The sequence below is a fragment of the Fukomys damarensis genome, unplaced genomic scaffold, assembly GCF_012274545.1.
Source record: "Fukomys damarensis isolate Sample0158 unplaced genomic scaffold, DMR_v1.0_HiC HiC_scaffold_4, whole genome shotgun sequence".
Lineage (NCBI taxonomy): Eukaryota > Metazoa > Chordata > Mammalia > Rodentia > Bathyergidae > Fukomys > Fukomys damarensis.
The window spans coordinates 11,468,374-11,492,281 of NW_022900916.1; the positions used below are offsets into that span (position 1 = coordinate 11,468,374).

The following is a 23,908-nucleotide window of genomic DNA, read 5'->3' on the forward strand; positions in this document are numbered from 1 at the left end:
AGCTCTAAAATAACCACCCAAAGAAGTCTCACTTGTTCAGATGTGAGACTTGCTGCATCATGGTTTTGCTATACTCATCAGTGAATTAATCCACTGAATTGCTATAGGTGAATGTGCTACTGGGGGTGGGGAGCTTGGTCAGAGGAAGCAAGTCACTGGAGCTATAACCTAGAAGAGTCTGTTCTTGGCCCTGGCTCCTCCTCTCTCTGTCTGCCTCCTACCTGTCATGAGATAAACAGCTTTTCTCTACCAGGCCTTTCTGCCTTGGAGCCAGCCAGCCATGGACTGAATCTGCTGAAACCATAAATCAAAATAAATCCATCCTCTCTTAAGTTGCATGTGTTGTATATTTCACTGCAATGGTGGAAAAGTGACAAAAAGATAAAACTATCAGAATACGGCCACTAGTCTGATTGTACCTGACCATGTGGTTTAGAAGCCTTTGGAAGTGATTTGGGGGAAGAGTTTGAATATACAGGCTAGAGAAGCCCAGAATGTTGTAAGCAGTGCTTCATGAGTGACAGTGGCCACAGCTCAGAAGACAAGAATACTGAGAGTAATACAGAATACAAGAATGCAAAGTGAGTAAAGGCCAAGCTAATGAGGTTTAATTTGGGAACCAGGACTCTATTTTAAACTAGAGTAATTCATGTTTCATTCTGGCAAAAAAAAAAAAAAATTGTCTACATCTTGTCAGTGTTATAAGATTTTGTGGGAGGCTAAATTTAAATAAAAGTGTTGGACTATTTAATATGGAGGGAGAAATACAAAGGTGGCCTGATGTTCAGGTGGGGGCATGGGTACTCCTTGATAGTATTGGTCATGTCGATGATGAAAATGAGGTGCAAGATGTAAAATATTCATAGCTTTGGCTTGAAGTTGGAGCCAAAAAGACTGTAGTTTCTGAAAAGATTATCATTAATAGAAGCCATGTGTTCTACATCACAAGAAGAAAGATGCCTTTATGACAACTGAAGAAATAGTGAGACCTAACCTATCTCAATCAATCTGATGTAATTCGGCTAAACCACCACAACTTCCAGAGCTGTGAGAAATACATTTCTGTTGCTTATAAAGCAACTAGTTTATATCATTTTGTTACAGCAGCCCAAAGGGACTGGGAAGAAACCAGATTAAAATCAGGTTATTCATCTACATAAGACAAGTGAATCAGATAGGAATAATTAATTCAATGAACTATATAATATGGTCAATAGCCTTGCAAAGAAACAATAGTCAATCATAGGTTGAGGCCAGCCTGGGCAACTTATCAAGATCCTGTCTCAAAATAAAATCTATAAAACAAGCAAAATGAAACAAAACAAAACAACAACAACAAAAAAAATGAAATTCAAAACACTGAGGCTATAGCTCAGTGGTATAGCAAGCACTTCCCTAGTAAGCACAAGGCTGTGCATTCAATGGTGGTGTGGGGGGGGAGGGTTGCACTACCCTTCTCTAAACTATGCTGAGACATACAGCATAATTACAGTTCTCTAGACTCTTGTATTTCTAAGATTTATGCAAACTGTTGTGCATCTAACCATACAGACATGTTTTTTCTTCTCTATCTAAAAAACAAGAATCACCTATTTTCATCACCTTTTCTTCCTAGTCAACATAAAACTGTTAATATTTAAGAAATATTTATTTCCAGGACCGGAGATTTAGCTCAGTGGTTCTGCTGCCCGCTTCGTAAGCACAAGGTCCCAAGTTCAATCCCTGCTAACCCCCCAAAAAATTAATTTTCTAAAAGTTTGGGAGTTCCCTTTTTTTTACATGAATTTAAAAAATGAAGTAAAATAGAATTTGACAACTGTTAAAATACACTCAAACAATAAAGTATTTGAGTGCCTTAGAAAATACTTTCTTTAAATACATAAGAAAAGAATCTTGCTGAGCGTGGTGGCGCACGCCTGTAATCCCAGCACTTGGGAGGCTGAGGCAGGAGGATCACTGTGAGTTTGAGACCAGCCTGGGCTACATAGTGAATTCCAGGTCAGTGTCAACTACATAGTGAGACCCTGTCTCAAAACACCACAAAAAAAAAAAAAAAGAATCTTTGAAATAATCACACCCCCGCTTTTTTTTGAGACAGGATCTCACTATGTAGTTGAGACTGCTCTGGAACTCACTGTGTAGCCCAGTCTGGTCTCCAACTCACAGCGACCCTCCTGCCTCAGCCTCCTTGAGTGCTGGGATTACAGGCCTGTGCCACCACTCCCGGCTTGTGCCTTTTTAATATATTATAATCACCTACCATTTTGGAAAACAGTATTTCAGTTTTAAAAACTTTGGTAATGCTTCCTTTATACAATTACTTGGTTTGATTCCGAGTACTCTAAAATATATTAAAATATTAAGAACTGCATAAAGATATACACATATAGTCAACCTTCAGTACCCACAGGGGATTGGTTTCAGGACACCTCAAGGACACCAATGTCCACACCGCTCGCTCAAGTCCTTATATAAAATGGCATAGCGTTCACATGTTTACAAATATCTTCCCATGTAATCATTTTTAGATTACTTGAAATGTAAATGCTAAATAAATAACTGCTATACTGTACTGTTAAGGAAATAATAATGAAAAATGTCTGTATATGTTCAACCACAGATATAACTATCGTAAGTCTAAGTATATGTTACAGGAACAAAACACAAGGCAAAACAATGCTCAAACAGGGTATGGTGGAGAGGCTGAAGATTTGTGAAATGGTGAAAGACTACAGTAAGACATTCCTACACATCACTTCAATCTCAAAGATACAGTGGAGTGGTCAGCATATTGCAAATTAAGTTTTGCTCTTTGGAACTTGCTGTAATTTTTTATATGTGTCATCAGCAGTTGGTTAAATCTATAGATATGAAACCCACAGATATGGAGGGTTGAGGGTTAAGAGTATATGCATGTGTGTGTATAAATGCTTCATAGGTAAACTTTTAAATAAATATATATAGTAAACATATATATATATATATATATATATATATAGTTTTAAAATCACTGAAGAAGTGGTGATATACCCACTTGATTATGAATGCAAAAGGCTTATAATGTTAACTGAAATGTTAACTGCTATCTTCTTGCAACTACACAAGCTGTGCTACTATTAATTTCCTATAGAATATTCGTCTTTATTTAAGGTTGATGTGGAATTCCTCAAATATTTCTTTGAAAAAGTAAGAATGTACAAATGTCCTTAAAAAGAAATATTAAGATTATAAGCTAGTATTGTATATAATTATTTAATGCAATTACTTTGTAGTTTATTCAGCACTTCAGGGGATGAAGTAAAAAGCAGAAAAAAAATCTAGTTCTTAATGAACCTCTCTATATAGAAGTTTTATATATATTATGATAAACTATAATAAATAAAATATCTATGTGGTAATAAATAACATTAACTGCTTTCTTATTTTTAAAGGTGCTGGTATAACTCTACATAGAAGTTCTAAACACACCCAGAAAAATCAAGGAAGGTTTTCTGGGGAAATTAAGGAAAACAGCTGGGTACTGAAGAACAAATAAAAACCAAATAACCAAGTGAATCAGATGATTAAGTATATTCAAGGAATAGTTATAAACAAACGAAAATACAAAGGGCTGTAAAAGGCTTGTATGTTAGGTAATAAAAGGAACATCCAATTATCATCTGTGGATGTGGCAATATACCAGGAAGCACATGAGATTAGAGATTTATAATAAGTAAAGTTGTTGAGGGATTCTTAGTTGTGAATGGCCATGACTAGATAATCTCTTCCATTAAGACTGTGAAAGCAATATGAATGTAAATGAAAATTAGGAACACTAGCAAAGACTGCTACAGTATCTAGGTGAGAAAACTAAGAAGATGAAATTAGAAAACAGGAATAAGCGGATTAGCCAATGGCTAAGTCTGGTCCACTGTTTTCATAAATAATGTTTTTATTGTTTTTTTAAATTTTGGTACCAGGGATCGAGCTCAGGTCCTTGTGCTTGTGAGGTAGGCAGCAGAACCCTAAATCCCTGGAATAAATAAAGTTTTAATGGAATACTGCCAAGCTCATTCGTTTAGCTGTTTTCTCTCTACAACAGCCGAATTCAGTAGTTAGACTGAAAAGGAATGGTCCACCAAGTCTAAACTATGTGCTACTAGCTCTTTGTAGAAAGGGTGCTAATCCTGAGAATAGCTATGTCCCAAGTTTTTCATGTGAGTGGTGCTGTACTATAAAAGCTAATGAACAGAGAAGAAAAATGTGACAGTGCCAATTTTCAAAATTCTGAGTTAGAGGGTTACTGTAATGTCCACTTGGGAGTAATATAGATGATATTATAAATGAGTTGCTTAACATATATTCTAACTTCCTTTTAGTATGCTTTTGTTGCAGAGGCTTCAAAGGAGTCTATTTGAGACTCCCTGTGGAAAGGGCTCCAGATTTCACTCAGATTCTGTTAACTATAATCACCTGTGGAACATTTAAAAGACAGAGGCTGGGCTGGGGATTTAGCGCAGAGGCACTGCACCTGCCTCACAAGTGCAAGGTCCAGAGTTCGATCCCTGGTACTGAAGAGTTGGGGAAAGGCAAAGGCTGAACTTTTCCTATTTCTATTGTTTTCCCTGACAAGTCTGGTCATAGAAGTGAGTAGATTTTTCTCTATTAACTCTAGTAGTCCACTTTTTACCCTCATATGTGTTAAAATGTAGACTAGAGGACATCTACATATTGATCTGGATAATATCAAATAATGTAAGGCTCTAAGCTATTAACTGCACTGAAGAATAATACAGCTGGTAGTTTCCTGATGTGAAAGAAGCAATTCTACACACACAAGTAGTTTCTTACTCTAAGTTTCCCATGTGAACTGTGCTGCTCTGTAATAGGTAACAACAACAAAAACAACAAAAAGGTAATCTAGGATTATGGCCTTTTCCTTCAGCTTTCCCAATGATATCCTACCATAAATCTGTTTCCTAGTATCAGCTAGAGATTCTGTTCTCTATAAGCAAACATTAACCCATACAAGCATTCTAAGGTATACATACACAGATTAGAAAAGAGGTCTGGGTTCATATTTCAATGAATGTTATGAGAAAATGAGTACATAGAAGATAATTAATGAAAAGCATTTAGAATATAAAGAGGCTAGGGTCAGGGATTTAGCTCAGTGGCTCCAGCACCCGCCAAGTTCAATCATCGGTACAAAAAAAAAAAGAGGCCAAAGAGATATACAAAGCACAAACACTGAAGAAGAGAGCATAAGTTATTAAAAAGAAGAAAGAAATCATAAAGGAGAGAAATAGAAAAAAAAGCAGGAAAGATTTGGTATTAGAGAAACTAAGAAGAAGAAGTTGAAATAGCAAAGCCAAAAATTTGAGAGCAGAAAAAAACCATCAAACTTTGAGAGAAGAAACAAACATTTGGGGACATTTGGAGGTCAATAATGACATCACTAAAAAATAGATTTACTGATGAAGGCATGTTAGAAGCCAGAATAAACTTGGGACCATGTAAGAAGTCAAGAAAAGTAGACAAAGCAGTCTACTCTTCCAAAGTCTAGTTGTGAAGCAGAGACTGGAAAACAACTTTGTAATAAATTAAAGGTATGCAAACAATTCATATTCAAGATCCCTTGTTCTTTTTACATGGGACAAACTTTGGTATTTTTGCTGCAAGTAGAAAAGGAAAGGTTGAAAACTGAGATAAACAAAGGAGCAATGTATAGAGGAAGTTCCAGGGCAGTGTGGAATCAGCCTGTTATAAGAAGGTAAATGATTTAATGGAGTTAAAAGTGACAGAATATAGAAAAGACACATTATATGGCTTCGATTTTCTTTGTGAAATATGAGATGCAGTCATCTTATGACAGGAAGGCAGAAAGAACTAGATTGGAGGTTTACAGTGAATAAAGACAATTTGAAATAGTTATTTGTAAAATGATAGAGGGAACTGGACTTACTAAAAAGTAATGAGATCCCAGCTGCATTTAAGAACCATAAATTTTAATTATATCAATATTACAGTTGTCTTTTTTTTTTGTTTTCTTTCTGAACAGCACTGAACAGCTTAGGCATGGAAGTAAAAATAGAGAAAAATGTTCAAGGACCCACAGATGGCATTTTGATGTACAGGCTTAGTACAAAAACAAGCATAAAGAATTTGAGAGTATCATCAAAAGCAATGGTTCTTGGTTCCAGACCTAGTGTATCAGAAACTTGTGGGCACTGTGCTTAGCTCTCTGGATTTTAAAAAGAAATTCACCCTAGAAATTTTGATACATACTTAAGTTTAAGAATCACTAGTTAGGAGAACATCTGAAGATACAGATCTTAGATCAACTTAATATAGAAAAACAGCAGAATCAAAGAAGGGGGAAGGTGTATGGTTGATAGAGCAGGAAACAAGTAAAGATCACTCATGTTCTCAATAAATTAAAGACTATTCTAGATAAAACAATTATAGTGCTATAAAAGGAACAGGAGAGGTATAGGGGTCTAGAGTCAAAGAATGAAACACTTGAGACGAAGACAAAATACTAATGATGACAATATCTAAGGCTGGTATCAGTAAAAAGATGGTAAAGTAGAAGAAAAGGGATGTACCAGACTCAAGTTTGGGCCAGTGGGTGTCAAACACCTGTTAAGTCCAATGTATGAGATTACTCACCCAGCTGGGTTACACAGGATGATGGACTTAAGATGGAGAGAAAACAGTATGGCCTAAGTCATGAAAAAAATACATAGGAGAGTCAAAGGTGTCCAGAGATGAAAGCCACCACATAAGTAAAAGGGGAACATAGTTTATAGAACGTCAGTTTCTACTGTAAAACCCCAAAGAAGCTAAAACTTTATACACAGTCAAAACCAGTGGCCACTCCAAGGTAGGCAATTGCCGTTTATTTAATTGAGGGTAGAAAATACAAATATAGAATTGCCTTTATCTTTTAAGGATCTAAAAATTGTATCTCTTTAAACTGGATAACCTTCAGACAGATCTACAGTTAAAACAAATTGACAAAGCAGATAAAACAGATAGTGTTAAAGAAGATAGGATAATGCCTATAATGCTTATCTTTGGAGAAGAAAGAATAATAATCATGACAGGGTGAGATTCTAAGAAAGTTGGCAATATCCTATTTCATGACATTGGTTTTGACTGCACAGATATATTCTTACTATGTTTTTTTCTATATGAACATTTATGATTTGTTCACTTTTCATTATATATACAATATTCAATGTTAAAGGTTTATTTTAAAATATAACATAAATATAACTGATACTCAGCTGTATCTTTTAAATTACAGCTACTTAGGAATTAGAAAATAAGTGCCTTTCTAATTTAGATATATCTTAAAATATGAATATTAATAACTTCATGTCGAATACAAATGAACAAAATGACATTTCTAGTTCAGAAAATATAAGACCTTAATATTGATAACTTAGAGTTGATACAAATGAAGAAAATAACTCCTGTAATAGAGACACAGAACTCAGACTTAATTCTATCTGCTGGTTCTAATTCATTAATATCTTTGAGTTTCTTTTATTTCAGAATATTAAGCACAGGAAAATGGTACCTTAGAAGAAATCTCAACTCAAAAACATTTTTTTAAATTGTGGCACAGTGACTAAGGAACAAGGTTCTGGAGCTAGACAGTGATTAAAGTATGGATCCAAAACACTTCATTTACTAGCTGTGTGTTCTTTAACAAATTATTTAAGCTCTCTATTTTCATTACCTGTAAAACAGAAATAACATTGATACCAATCTTACTGGGTTGTTGGAAGGATGTCTTGGACAAAGCAGGCATAATGCACAGGTACTGACTATCAATCTACCTATGTATGCACAACTTATAAAAACGTATTTCATACCAGATACATTATGCATTAGAAATCTTAGTTACATGTTAGAATTAAACACATGAAAATAGATTCAATAAATTTTCCCTATACGTATGTATGCTCTACTCTTTTTTGTTTTTTGGGTTTTTTTTTTTGGTACTGGGGATTGAACTAGGGTCCTTGTGCTTGCAAGGCAGGCCACCGAACTGCTGAGCTAAATCCCCGGCCCTGTATGCTCTACTCTTGAATTTAATTTGTAGGCATAGTTTCTCTGTGATAAAAATAAAGATACACCACCCTTCTGAATTCAAAACCAAATGTCATCTGTATTACAACATATGTTTATATTTTTTAAATGATTTCTTTAGCCAGGGATTTAGCTCACTGGTGCCATGCCTGCCTCACAAACCCAAGGTCCTGAGTTCCATCCCTGGTACTGGGGAAAAAAATGTTTTTTTTTATTACCTGAGTCTCTACACCCTGCTCCAGCAGGCGTTTAGCTTGATTCTCCACTTCAAGTCGAGCTCTTGCAATAAAAAGTAGATCATTTTCTATTACTTCTATTCCAGAAAGATCTATTCCTTGAGAAAGATAATCTATTAAAAAAGCATATGCACACATTTAAATATTTCAATATCTAATAAATATCAAAGTATCAAAATGCCATGTATAATTTCTTTGTATCTATATTTTGTTTCCCAAACTTTTTCTATTTATTATACTTTAATTTGTAGCTAATTGCTCCAAATAAGATGAAATTGGCTAGGCAAAGACAGAAATTATGATTATTTTAAAATTCAAAGCACTATCAACAGATTATATAAATTAGTGCCAAAGTGATGTAAATGGATTAATGTAAATAAAATAAATATCCCCTATTTTCAGAAATATCTCAAGTTGCTATTACAGGTTTAAAAGTTACTCTGTAATAGTAAAACACTTAAAGCAAATGTCTAAAATGTGGAGAAATGATTAGTAAATATGAAAAACAACAGCATTTTGCAAGTTTACATGATCAAGAAGATCTAATAGTTACACTGAAGGATATTTATGAGATTACTGAATTTAAAAATATACAGAGTAATTAATTGACTTACATGATTATATAAACAAATGTTCACAGCCAAAAATTATTAAATGGTGCTAATATATTGTTTTGTCTACATATTCATAATTTTAAATGTTTATGCTTATTCTTTGGCAAAGTAATTGAAACAATAGGAATAAAAGTCAAAGCTTAATTAAGCAGTTTAGATACAGTTCTACAATTTATATTTTCTATTTTAATAAGACAAAATATTTCTAAAAAATATATTTAGATAAAAGATTTTTGCCAGTTAAAAGCATATCAAATTTAGTGCATGGTGAAAGATAAGGGTCTAGTTTTAATCTTTGGCAGGTTGAAATCCAGTTTTTCCAACACCATTTATTAAAGAGACTATCTTGCCTCCAGTGAGGATGGTTGGCTCCTCTGTCAAATCAATTGTTCACTGTATTTTCTAAATTAGCACTAATTTTAATCTTTGCTCTTACTGAAACACATCCTTATATATTATCAGAGTTAACTTATGTTACAACATACTACTAAGGTCAGACTAAATGAAAGCATGCAGTACAATTGGAACTATCTAATCAGCAGCTATGTAGTCAGTTCAACATCAGAGAACAAAAGGAAAAAAATATAAGGTTAATCATTTAGGCTTAGATTTTGCCTAGAACTCACTAAATGATCACAATCAAGGGATACAGCCTCCTTGAAGGTCAATATTTTTAATGTGTAAAATGCCAAAAGTTTATAATTCATGTCTTACATACTCCTTACACTATCATCAGAATAAAAATAAGTTAATGAATGCTAAACTATGTTATATACCAATTTATTAGGTAAATGCAGTGTAAATTGTGAGTCACAGAAAATTTTAAAAATCTGACTTTTTTCATTTAAAAATTCATTTTTCACAGAATTGTGAGAAAAGAGTTTTACATTCAAAGGACAGATAGTATTCCTGCTATGTTCTCCCAATTTTCTCACTGAAAGGGCAAAGGCATAAAAATTCTATCTGGAAATTAAATTTAACCAGTTAAGACAATGACTATTAAATAACTAGTATTTATTAAATAACTCTGAGTTTAATTTTGAAAAATATAAAAACTGAAATATTTAAAAATGTCAAATTTTGAAATATGCTGGAAATACCTACACAGACTACTAAACTCAAAGTGGACTACACAGTCAGAATTAATTCCTAATCACTTAACACTAGTACCTACTGAATATGTATGAGGAAACTGAATTGATCTATTGGGATTTCATTATGTATCATAATCTTAGAAGTAAAACAATGAGACCCATGATTTTTCTGGAGAAAAAAATGATGGTATTCATCTTTATTTAAGCTGAAAATAAAAGACTACAGAAAGAAATTAAACCAGGGGCTAGGGATTTAGCTCAGTGCTTCCGCTGTCTGCCTCAGAAGTACAAGGGTCCAAGATCGATCCCCACTACAAAAAAAAAAAAAAGAAAAAAAAAAGAAATTAAACAAAAAGTCCAAAGATATCACGGTACTGGATAACAATGGACATAACAAATATTTCTTTGTAAAATACACATAATTCTTCTAAATTTAAGATACTAAAAAATGAATTTTGTCTTCCCCCATTATCATGGTTTTGATGTCCAACTGATATAGGGCAGAAAATAATACAAAAATGATTTAGGGCACCAACTAATCCAAATAAGCAAAAATAATTCAAACAAGGGAAATATTACAACTCCCAACCTACTAGATATCTGAAACACGAGTTTGTATTGTCTAAAATAAAAGAATGAAAAAAATTTTTAAAGAATAAATTCTAGGAACAGTGGAAGTTGAGTAGGAAAAACTTATTGAAAGATAGCTTCTGTCTGAGAGAGAGAGCATGGGGAAAGGAAAGTGGGTTGCCTGCCCACCCCACTTTTCAAAGGAGTTTTATAGGGTAAAGCCATGAGGTGAGGCAGGTATAAAGTAGAACAAGACTGTAAGATCCAGTGGAAAATCACAAGGTGGGCATGAGGTGGGACAAAACCATGGTCACCAATAAGACTGCAAGTAGAGTCACCCATTATTTATGGGAATGATCTTAAAAAAGAAAAAAAGTGCATGTATTTGGGAAGAAATATACTCACCACAGTGCTAGGTGCAATCATACCACTTATACACATGGGTATATGTATATGTATATGTATATATAGATGTATGTGTATATAATGTATATGTAAATATGAACATTGTAAATTGGTTAATGCTACTTCAAAAGGTGATTCATATTAAGTTTGAAGAAATACAAGACTGAACAACATTATCTGGGATATAAACATTAACAACCTAGAAAAGTTAGTAGAAACACGATATGTGTTTTAAGGTTGGTGGGCACTATCTGTAACTAACACATTTTAAACATGTTTTTGGTAGCGGAAAGGAAAGAGGGAAAGGAATAAGTATGAGAAAAGGAAAAATGCAAAGTCTTTGTAAAAAGAGAGGGTTGGAGGGGTTGAAAGGAAGGTAGGAGAATGGGGGAAAATTAAGAACCAAGATATATCATGTAAAGGTAAATATTCCCAATGATGAATGCCATCATACTGTATACCTCTGTATATCTAAAATGTACCAATAAACTGGAATTTAAAAAATTAAAAATGTGCTTTGAATATTTGTTTTTCCATTAAAGATTAAACAAATGTGAAATGATGACAAGATTATACTGTTAAACAAGGACATTACAAAAATTATGATTATATTATGTTCAAACATGAAAATGTTAAATAAAGTCATGGGTAACTAAGACGAATAGAACTTTCAGAGGTAAAATGTACAGCGTCTGAATTACATTTTTAGGTGACACATTGCCAGAAAAGTGTCTCAAAGAGAAGAGTTGAATGCAAAAATCATTAACTGGTCACTGGATAAAATGCAATCCTTGTCAAAGAATCTTTTGAACTGACCCCCCCAAAATATATATATTTTTTGGTACCAGGTATACACACACACACACACACACACACACACACACACACGTGTGTGTGTGTATACATATGTGTATATATATGTGTGTGTGTGTGTATATGTGTGTGTGTGTGTATGTGTATATATATATATAGCTTGCAAGGCAGGCCACCAAACCATTGAGCTAAATCCCCGACCCCCAAAAAATATTTTTAAAGGAGTGGAAATTATATAACTACAACCCCCAAAAGCAACCACTGTGAAATGGATCATTGGGATTTACATGTGAGATAATGATAAATCCTCAAATTCTATACTAGTACCATTCCATGGATGTTTATGTGAAAAAGAGCAGGGGAAGCAAAAACTAACAGACAGGGACTGGAGAGTTGGATACCGTCACTTATCAACAAAAGTGGTTTCCAAGTACATTTTGACTTTGCAAAGGTCACCAAGCAGGTTCACATCTCATAAAAATTGTAAGTGACCTTCAGATGCTGCTAATGTATCTTTTTAACCCACCCATGAATTAATTTGTCCTTGTTTTTATTTGTAATTAAACTTAATTACAGTATTTATTTTTAATTTTGGGAGGTCCTGAGGGCTGCAGCCAGTGTCCCTACATGTTAATAAGCACACCTCTCCAATGAGCTCCTCAGTGGTACAAGATTGTGATGATGCTAATTCCTTGTATTTCTGCTTCCTGGCTGCCTTGAAAGGAATCCCAAAGTCAGCCAGCCTTGGAATGAATCCCTGAAGCCATCAGCCAAAGTAAAGCGTTTTTCTTTAAATTATTTATGTTGGGCATTTTGTCCCCAAAATGGAAAGTCACTAATACATACCAATATTTTCTTTTTCATTATAAGCATTTACCACTATAGTTTTTGATAATGGCCCAATAGTTCATCAAATGAATTAAACAAAAAATTTAGAAGCTTCTGTTAAAACAGGAATATCATCAGGTGGTGGTGAGTAGCCTGCCTCACAAGCATTAGGTCCCAAATTCAATCCCCTGTACAAAAAAAAAAACAAAACAACAAAACACACACAAAAAAATGGAATATTATCATGAATAACTAATTTAATCATCTTTCTACACACATATTTTAAATATCAAGAATTATTTCCTTGAGAAAGTATCAAAATCAGAAATTCTGATTCAAAGATAAGTTTTGTAATACAAATTCTCAAGCTACTTTTCAAAAGAGCTGTACACCACTTTATACATTTTTTCCTAATAATCTACAGGACTCATCTAACCACAGCACTTGATATTACCACTATTCTGAATATCTTATATGTTTGTGTAAGAAATATTCGTATTGATCATCTAGTATGAAATTTTAAGTCACGAGGATAAATACTGTTTATATTTTCTTTAGAGAATATCTATAAAATAAAATCACATTAATATTATATAGTACTGTTTGCCTATCAAATATAAGTTTTCTCCCAGTCTTTTCATTTTTAAACTTTTAGAGTTACATATTATGTCTTGAGACCATTCTCAAAACCATGGCAAAATTATCTTCAAAAAATTTCACATTTGATTCTTCCACATATCCCTGCTTAAGAAAGTCAGACTAAAGTCTGTCTTGTACAAAAGCAAACATCAACATATAAAACTGGCTTGCAGAGGGTTAGCTGGAAGACTGATAAATAGGAATCTGGAAAGGAAATGTGCTTGTTAAGAATCTATCAAAACATTGTTACCTTTGAAATTAAAATACACTGTATTATAAAGATCTGGGTTTATCAAAAACATACATATCAATATAACAACAACCATATTTTAATTTGTTCTGGAGCATCAACCTTCCCTCTTGTTAGCATTTCAGAAATTATATAAAGAACAAAGTTACCACAGAACACTGAACTAAATAACAACTTTAAAACAGAAGATAAACAACAATCATACAATAGCACTAAACAAGATGGAAGGGATAATGTACTATTGACAGAACTAAATTATCCAGTTAAAAATAAGATTTGAGCTTCCACTTAACAAAGTAATGTTGCAGAAGTCAAGGAGCTTCACTTAAATCTAAATACTTCCCTTTTTAAAAAATTGTTTTAAAGACACACACACAAGTATGTATGTCATGGCTCACTCAAAAGAAAAAATTTATTTCACTAAAAACTTCAGAAATCACATAAAGTTAGAGAAAAATCAAAAGTCACCAAAACTTCAACAAGAACAATATACCATACATACACATTTTGGTTTTCATTTCCTTATTTTACAAGTAAAAATGCTTCATTTTTATATTTGGTGTGTTTTAATCATATTTAAGTAGGTATCTTGAATCTGATTGACAAAATATACATGCAAGGAAAATATATTAAGGAAAAACTTATGTGTATAATTGAAATTTAATTCTAGTAATATATAATTAAAAGCATAGTGTAACTATAAAGCAAATTTTTAAAAGTCCTGTTGATAAGTGCACAAAAGAAGAAAAAGAGAATACTGAATGTAATAACATGGATTTAAAGTGCGTAAGATTTTAATAAGTGATAAAGTAAACATAACTAAACAGAAAAATTTGTGCAAGAACTCAAGATATGAAACCAACTACAAAAAAATTCCTAAGTCAATGTGAGAAAACCCATTAATTTTTCTTATAATCTTGAAATTTATGTACATGAAGTAGTAAATATCCACTGAAACAACTTTTAAAATCTTTAGAATATCTTCCCTTATTTATTTATTACAGTACTGTAGATCAATCCTAGGGCCTTGCACATGCTCTACCACTGACCTTCATTCCTAGCCCCTGAAATACCTTTTTTTTTTTTTTGAGACAGGGTTTTGCCACGTAGTCTGGACTGGCCTTGAATTCACTATGTGGCCCACGCTGGCCTCAAACTCACAGTGACTTTTTCTTGCCTCAGCCAAAATATCTTTTAACTAAAAGTTAATCCTTACTAAATTTTACAGAAAATAAACAATTCTTTCACAGGCAGAATAAAAGAGTGCTGAACTAAGAATGACAGCATCTGTGCTTTAATTCTACTCATTTATACTTAACATTTCTAAGACTCCAAAAAGTGCAGACCACGGTTGGTTTGGCTTTATGGATAAACATGATGTGTATGAAGTATGTTTTCTAAACCATAAAAAACTACATAAAAATAAGCTATATTTTGGTAATGGAGTCTTAGTTACTAATCCCTTTCCTTTTGATAGGTTAGAGAGAGAAAAACCCTAAAGAACAAATAAACATAGGTTAAAAATTATACTTTTCTGGTCAATTCTTAATTGATATTACCACATAAACTATGCACAGAGGAAGTAATCTCCTCTGGCTGAGTGTTTATACTTCAAGTCCAAAGTGCTTCTCAGGGCATGTTTGATCTTTCTTGTTCTTCAAAGCTGCGGGAAAATTTAGCATAAAAAACCTGACCTCTTTTTTCTCTCTCACTACAGAGAAAGAAAAAATCTTAACCATTTAAAAAAAAGACAGTTTTCCTTTCCTAAGTCTTACTACCTAAGAAGTATTTAACTGGGCTTCAGATAGAACAGAAAACTGCCTAGGGACAAGGAGGAGACTGCACTGTCCATCTGTTCTTCTAGTTACCCTTTCCTTTTTCCCTGACATTCTGACCATGATGCTGTGCACATGACAGTATAGTCGAGAATCATGGACTTTTTAAAAAAATCTTCTCTTTTACCTACTCAGCTGCTGTATTTAATACCTTTTTCCAATCACTATCTTGCCAGAAATTAGTCAGAAATTAGTCTCCTTCAATATATTAAAAATCAATAAAAATAGAGGAAAATAATGAATACTATTTATAAACCAAAGGTATCTGACACAGAACAGTCCACGCAACAAAAGCAGAACACAAGTTCTGCACAACACATGAAACACCAGGACAGGCCATTCATGTCCTGAGTCATAAAACAAAGTTTTAAATTTTTATTTAATTTTAATTTTGCTTTGTTTACTTCAGACAGGGTCTCATTACATAGCCAAGGCTGCCTTTGAACTTGTACTCCCCCTACCTCAGCCTCGCCAGTGCTGGGATTACAGATATATGCCACCATACCCTACCATAAAATAAACTTTTTGTTTCAAAAGAAATCACACAAAGTGTTTTCTTTGTTATACTGGGTCAAAAAAGGAAATTTTCCAAACTTTGAAAATTAAACAACACATTTATAAATAATCAGTGGATCACAAAAGATCTTAGTAGAAATTTTTTAAATATTGAACTGAATCAAATTAAAACATCAAAATCTTTGTGATGTAACTAGAGCAACAGTTACAATAATACTGTGATTGCAGAAAAAATTATACGATTACAAAAAAAATCACAAATAATTCAAGAACCTACCTCAAAGAATTAGAAAAAAATAAAATAAACCCAAACAACCAGAAGAAAACTAAGCAAGATAAGAAAATCAATGAAACAAAACAGGAAAATGAAGAAAATAGAGTGGGAAGTTTTTCTTTAAAGGCATCAATAAAGTTGATAAATTCCTACAGTAAGACCTACAAAGAAAAAAAGGAAGATAAATTATCAATATTAGCAATAAAGGAGTCATTGTAGATTTCACAGGCATCAAAATGATAGCAGAATAAAATGAATACCTGAACAACACAGAAGAAACTACCAGAATTTATACAAGATGATCTGAACAGATCTATTACTATTCAAAAAATGAGTGTGTACTTTAAAACATTCTTAATAAAATAAACTACAGGCCTAAATATTTTAACTACTGAAAAAGAAAGCCAGCTACACAACAAAAAAAGCAGCAACACTTTCTAAAACTAGAAAAGGGGCTAAGGGAAGGGGATACCATAACATTATTCTTCTAAAGACAGACACAAAAATCTTCAAAATACTAGCAAATCTGATTACACTGATAGTTAATTCAGGTAAGTAGGTTTTTAAAAATCTCCCTAATGAGCATAGATGCAAAAGTCATCAACAAGATAATAGCAAATGGAATCTTGTGAAATATAAAAATAACAATATACCATGACAAAGGTGGGGATCTCTTGGAATGCTAGGAAAACAGAAGACTAATTTAAAGATGTTTACAAATACATTCTATAACAACAAATAAAAACAGTTCATAACAAATCAATGAGATAAAGCATAGATATAAAAATAAAAAATGCAGAAAAAGAGAAAAGAGGAAAACAATGAACAAATGATACAGATAGAAAAATTCTAGAAAATGCAAGCTAAAATATAGGTCAGTGGTTCCCTGGGGATGCGAGAGATTTTAGAGAATGGTGGCAGAGAGATCTCACTTGGAGATTTTTGGGAGTGATCAATATGTTTATCTTGATTGTGGCAAAGGTTTGTTTCTCAGTCACAGAAATATGTCAAAATTTGTCAAGTTGTACATTTTTAAAAACTGATGTTACCATAGATCAATTTTTTTATCTTTTGAGGAAGAAAATCTGCAAAAGAAATACATCAAAAAGGAGCCGGGAATTTAACTCAGTGGCCCCAACTCTTCCTCACAAGCACAAGGCAATTCCCGGTAAAAACAAACAAACAAACACACCAAATAAAAGCCTAAGGTTTATTCAACAATTTTAAAAAATCATTTTCCCTCTTTCACTATCATTATGAAAGTCATCAAGAAGGACCTGCATGACTTTGATTTTCTCTTTCAGACAGCCATTGAAATGCCTATTGGGTTCTGTCCAAACATATAAAACAGATACCAGTCATACATTTACATTACAGCTTTGTCAACAAATAGAAAAGAGAATTATAAGAAAGGCAGTCTTTTTATTTGAAAAGTTGCTCAATAAATTTATACATTAAAAGATTTATGGGGCTGGGATGTAGCTCAGCAAGTACAGCACCTACCTGGCAAGTGTGAGGTCCTGAGTTTGATCTCTGGTACCAAACAAAATGAAATGAAATGAAATGAAATGAAATAAAAAAAAAAAAAAGATTTATGTAAAAAAAAACTAAAAATATATAATTCTTTTTAAATTTAATCTTTTTGAGATAGAGTTTCCTCTGTTGCCCAGGGGTTCCTGTGATCTGAAACTCCTAGCTTTAACTAAATCTCCTGCCTTAGACTCCCAGATCCTCTTTTTTTTTTTTAATTTCTCCATTAAGTTTATTGGTACATTTTAGGTGTACAATACAGTTACATTCATCCTTAGGATCTTGTACCTTTACGTGACAGGTCTTGGTTCTTATTTTTCCCCATAGTACATTTTATGTACAATACAGTTACATTCATCCTTAGGATCTTGTACCTTTACGTGACAGGTCTTGGTTCTTATTTTTCCCCATCCCCCTGCCCTCCCTTTACCCCCTCCATACTTCCCTATTTAAAAAGACTTTATTTCCATTTTTTTTACATTTCTCATATTTTTTCTTTTCCCTTCCTTCGTCTCCCCTACCCCTCCCACTTACCCTACTCCTTCAGACTCCCAGGTCCTCTTTTGGATATTTACAATGCATTGCAATTGTTAAGAGAAGTACTATAGTAAGGAAACCCAATTTATTCTGTTTAACTCAGCATTTCCTAAATTTCTTCATCATAACACCTATTAATATTTGCAGAGCCCGTGTTCACTAAGCATTTAGTGTTCGACAGCATGTAGACTTGGCAGAAGCAGTCTTCCCATTACCTATGCTGTCTTAATCATGTTCCGCCTAGCTGAGACAAAATACCCTGACCCTGACAAATTAAAGGAGGAGAGGTTTGCTCTAGCTCACGTTTTCAGTCCTTAGCTGGCTCCAAGGCAGAAAGGCATGGTGGAAGGATGGTGGAGAAAAGCTGCTCACATCATGGTGGTCAGTTAACAGAGAGAGAAAGGAGGAGTTGGGGAGGGAGATACACCCTCCTGGGTCACACCGCCAGTTACCTGCCTTTTCCACCAGACCTACCTCCAACAGCACACTTACCTCAACCCACGAATGAGTTCATGATGCAATCACCTTTGAAAAGCCTCACTTCTGAACACAAGAGGCTTGTGGGTGATATTCTAGATCTAAATCTTAAGGGAAAATAAGAATTAAGCTAGGTGTGGTGGCCAATCTATTGTTCCAGTAACTTTGAAGAGGCAGGATTCCAAGTTCAAGGCCATTCTGTATAATTTAACAAGACCCTTCTAAAAATTTTAAAAGGGTATCTATGGCTGTAACTCAGTCGTAGAGTGTTTGACCAGCATGTGCAAGGCCCTGAGTTTAACCCCCTATATCCCTTTAAACAAAGATAAGATACAATCTATCTATACCTTATTCTCCTATGAATAGTGTTCATCATATAAACATCTACAACCACAGAATCTTCTCATATATAGGATACCGTAACATCTTCTGGCCATACCGTTATTAAATGAATTTTACTTTAAAAAACACAAGAAATATAAGTGCTATATGAATATTCATGCTCTGAAGAAGCTTAATAATTACTAAGGTTTGCAGAATTCAAGAATGTAAAGTTAATAACAGAAAATACATACATTACAGGTGCAATACATTGACTTAAAAAGGTTGGCAGAATGGCATATACAACTAGTTATCAAAAATAATAACAATAACATTCATATGCTTACTATGTATTATGGGGTTAACCTCCCCCCCATTTCTATGTTGGGAATTCTAAGCCTAGTGCAGTAACAGTGAACTTTTCAGAGCTTTCAGTTATAACTGGAACAGCTGGGGCACATGTGCCATAGGTTTGCTACCACTGCCCTAGAACCTCAGATGTGACATTATTTAGAAAGAGGGTCATTTTAAATATAATTAATATTCCTAATCAAATATAATTGAGCCCCTTATATAGAAGATGTCACAAATGGAGAATACTACTTGAATAAAAGTCTGAATTTGGGTGAAGGGTTTCCACAAGTCAAAGAACTCCAAAGACTGCCAGTAAACCACTAGAAAATAGGAGAAAGTCATGGTATAGATTCTCCCTCAAGAAGAAAACAAACCTATCAACAGTTTGGTTTTCTGACTTCTATCCTCCAGAATCTAGAGACAAAAACTTTCTCTAAGCCACTCAATAAGTGGTGCTGCTTCATTACAGCAGCTCTAGCAAACTAATACACCATTATAAGAATAAATATATTACTCATATAATACTCGCAACAATCCTTTAATGAGGTACTTTTATCTGCCCTGCTTACCAAAAGATGAAACTGAATCACAGGGCTATTAATTAACTTGCCTAACTAAGTTCCCAATTACTAAGTGATAAAAACAGGATTGGGAAAGTGACACAAATGGTCGTTGTCTTGATTCAGGCTGCGATAATAAATTATAAACTGGATGACTTATGAGTAACAAAAATTTTCTCAAAGCTTTGGAGGCCAGATGTCCAAGATCAGAGTAGGGTTCTGGTGAAGCTCTCCTGCAAGTTTATTAACTAAATCCTCATATGGGGTAAAGAGGGCAACATAGATAACTGGTATCCCTTCTATAAAGGCATTAATTCCATTCATGGATTTACTTTCCAAACCTCACCTCCAAAAACCATCACAAATTTGAGGGTATTAGGGACACAAACATTTGGTTCCCTGCTGTGCTTCTGTTACAATAGTCCCACAGTGTTGCTGTGTGTTTCAACTACTGGGGCATTCCTGTTTAACATCAATTTTTTATTCTCTGGCCCTCTAAAGCTTTTCTTTTCTCCTATGCAAATCTTCTAATAAACCCTTTCTACTTAAATTAGCTGAACAGTAGTAGATTCTGCAGGCCTCAGAAAGGAACCTTTACTGACATATGTATAAGGAAATGTTAGAAAATGAAGTTCCGAGGAAAGCTTAAGCACCTATAGAAAGTGGCTTGGTCACAGTCTCAGAAATATCTGAGTGATTTTTAAGTACTACTTGTTACATGGATTTTGAACTTTGCCCCGTGGCAATAAAGGATCTCTATTATAGCCCTGACCACAAAAATTAATTTCTCTGGTCTTAAAGTATTACCTGTTTGTTTATTCTGACTATAAATGTACTATTCGGACCAAAGTGGGCTCTCTCCAAAAGGAAGTCTTATATACGTAGACCATTCTGGAGTCTGGTTAAGGAGGATAGGTAATGAGGCAAGTTATCTAGAGAGGAGTGGTTGAAATTTGGCTTTTCCTACACAACAAAACTGACAAAGGCCCACTGATGATTCCTCCCCTCTCTTGCCTTACGCTGCTTTCCCTGAAATCTACTTCATGTTAACTCCTTATAAAAACACTACATTCACAATTATTTCGCAACTAAAAAGCGCAATAAATTTTAAAACAAAATTATGTCCTGAAAAAAGTGTTTAAATTTAACCCCTAGTATTCATAAATGTAATTAGATTTGGAAGTAGGATATTTCCACATTTAATTCAGGTAAAATGAGGTCATGCTGGCTTAGGATGAGTTCTAACTCAATGATATAAAACCAGAGAAATTTGGATATGCACAGAGTGAGGAAAATACCATATAAAGACATAGAGACTTACTAACAAAAAGGCCACATGAGGAAAGAGAGACAAAGGTGGAATTATTCATCTACAAACCAAAAATACCAAAGACTGCCACAACCACCAAAAGTTTCAAGAAACAAGGAAGGCCTTATTCCTTGCCCCAGAGCCTTCAAACAGAGCATGGCCGTAGCCAAGACCTTAATTTCAGACTTGTCGCCCTCAGAACTGTGTGAGAAAAAGTTTCTGTTGTTTTAAGGCACTCAGTTTGTGGTAATTTGTTATAGGAACCCTAAGAAACTAAAACATCTTCTCTGATACATTCACATTTTTCCATCTTCAATCAACCCCCAATTTAGGCCTAAAGCTATAGACCAAATGAGGTAACTCAGAATTAAAGTCAGTAAAATTTCCACATGCAAAACAGCTGCAGGATAAGCCATTTAATCTTCTAGACAACATTCATTGGCACAATACCAGTGAGTTTCCCATATTCTCTTCACTTAAGAGCTCTTGAGCAACTGAATAGAATTTTCACAATGAATTAATATGCTTGCAAAAAGAAGAGGTACAAAAAATACTGCCTTCAAGCACATGTACCACATATTTTGCTAAACAAAATAGAGGTCACTATATCAATTCCACATTAACATTTTCCTGTTATTAAAAATAATTCAAGACTTCATGCGTGAAGATCAACTATATAATGAAAAGTACTAAGAGAATATTAATAAAAGTACTACTCAAAATTTGACCTAAACTACTTTGTCCATCACTGTGGAGTGTTTTAAAGGAACAACCATATTTAAATCTTTCAAAGCAATTAAACTGTGATTTTTGGAAGAGCTCAGGTAACAATGTGAATGCAACAGCTCAGAGTAAGTGGAATGTTACTGTTTTTTTTTTTTTTTAAGTTATTCTGGTGATGTAAAGTGGTATATTATTTTTTACTTACATCTCCCTAATGATTAGTGATACTGATGATTTTTCACACATTTATTGGCAACTTTTGTATCTTTGGGGGGTGTCTATTGAAGTTCCTTACCCACTTTTTGGATTATTTACTTAATTATAAGAGTTCCTCATATATTTTGCATATAAATACATGTGTCAGGTATATAATTGCCAAAATAATATCTCTTCCTATTTCGTGGATTGTCTTTTCACACTGAGGATGGCATGCAAACATTTGATGTACAAAAGTTTTTAATTTTTATGGAGTATAATTTAATTTTTCTTTTGTCATTTATCCTTTAAAACTAAGGTCACGAAAACTTACTATTGTGTTTTATTCTAAGACCTTACAATTAGGTCTATGATACTAGCTGAGTTCCTTTTTTTTTTGCAAGATTGATACATATTCCTCCTTTCCAATGTCGATATCATTTGTCCCAACATCAACTACTGAAAAGACTAGTGATTCATACCCCTTGTTAAATACTGACTGTAAATACGAGGGTTTATTTCTGAATTCTCAATTCTATCTTCAATTTCATTCTAATTTACATATATATATAAATATATGTGTGTCAATGACAGACTATCATTATTATTACAGCTATATAGTAAGTTTTGAAATCTGTTAAGTATAATCCTTCCAGTTTTGTTTTATCAATTTATTTGGCTATTATATTTCAAATTTATTTCAGGTGTTCTGGGTTACTTTATCTCAATACGAATTTTGCCTTACACTGTCTGAAAACACTACCACGTTGGATTCTGATAGGGAATACACTGAATCTACAGACCAATTTGGAGAGTGCTGCCATCTGTGGCAGACAGAATAAAGTCAGGCAAACATATCCACATACCAACCCTCAGGAACTGTGAAATGTTACCTAGATGGCTGAAAAATAGTACAGAGTCCATGAAAGCTCGTGACACGAGGAGGTTATTCTGGATTATCTGGATTGGCCTAGCGAAATCACCAGCATCCTTATAAAATGGCGGCAGCAGGCCACTTCACTACAGAAGGAAGAAATGTGAGAATGCAGCATGATGGGGCAATGGTGACATGGTACAAGCCAAGAGTCGAGGAATGAGGACAGCTTCCAAGAAAGTGGGAAAAGGCAGGGGCATGGGTACCCCCTACAACTTCCACATGGAGCCAATCCTTCTGATATGTTGATTACAGTGCTTTAAAACTGATTTTGGTTTTAACCTCCAGAACCATTAAAAAATAAATTTGTGTTGTTTTAAGACACCTCATTGTGATAATTTGCTACAGCCACCACAGTGTATTAACACACCTAACACATCCTAACCATTTCTGCACATAACAGAGTTTAATACACATACAACAAAAATTAGTAAAAAAAAGAAAAATCTTTAAATATAATCAAACATTTCTCTATCCTTTTCTCAATAATGGATAAAACAGGCACAGTTAGAAAATCAGTACATAGGGCTGGGGATATAGCTCAGTGCTCCTGCACCTGCCTGACAAGCACAATTTCCTGAGTCTGGTCGCTGGTACTGGAAAAAGAAAAAGAAAATCAGTACTTATATCTGTAGAGACACAACACAAACATGGAAAAATTTCTTTGACTGATAATTTAGGCTATAAGTAAAAGAAGGCTTAACCATACTCTACTACTAGCTTTTCAAGTTTTCTCTAGTTTGATACCTTTAAAAATAAAAATAAAAAATTCTTGATACATATATAATATATAAACATAAAATATATAAAAC

At 33.8% G+C, this 23,908-nt stretch overlaps 1 protein-coding gene across 1 annotated transcript in view; it reads right to left on the minus strand.

Moving 5' to 3' along the window:
• Cog5 (component of oligomeric golgi complex 5) overlaps positions 1 to 23,908 on the minus strand; it is a 275,944-nt gene that overhangs the window by 140,275 nt on the left and 111,761 nt on the right. Inside the window, exon 7 of the mRNA XM_033756778.1 lies at positions 8,301 to 8,431. Coding sequence (XP_033612669.1) covers positions 8,301 to 8,431 — 131 coding nt within the window. The remainder of the gene's footprint in view (positions 1 to 8,300; positions 8,432 to 23,908) is intronic.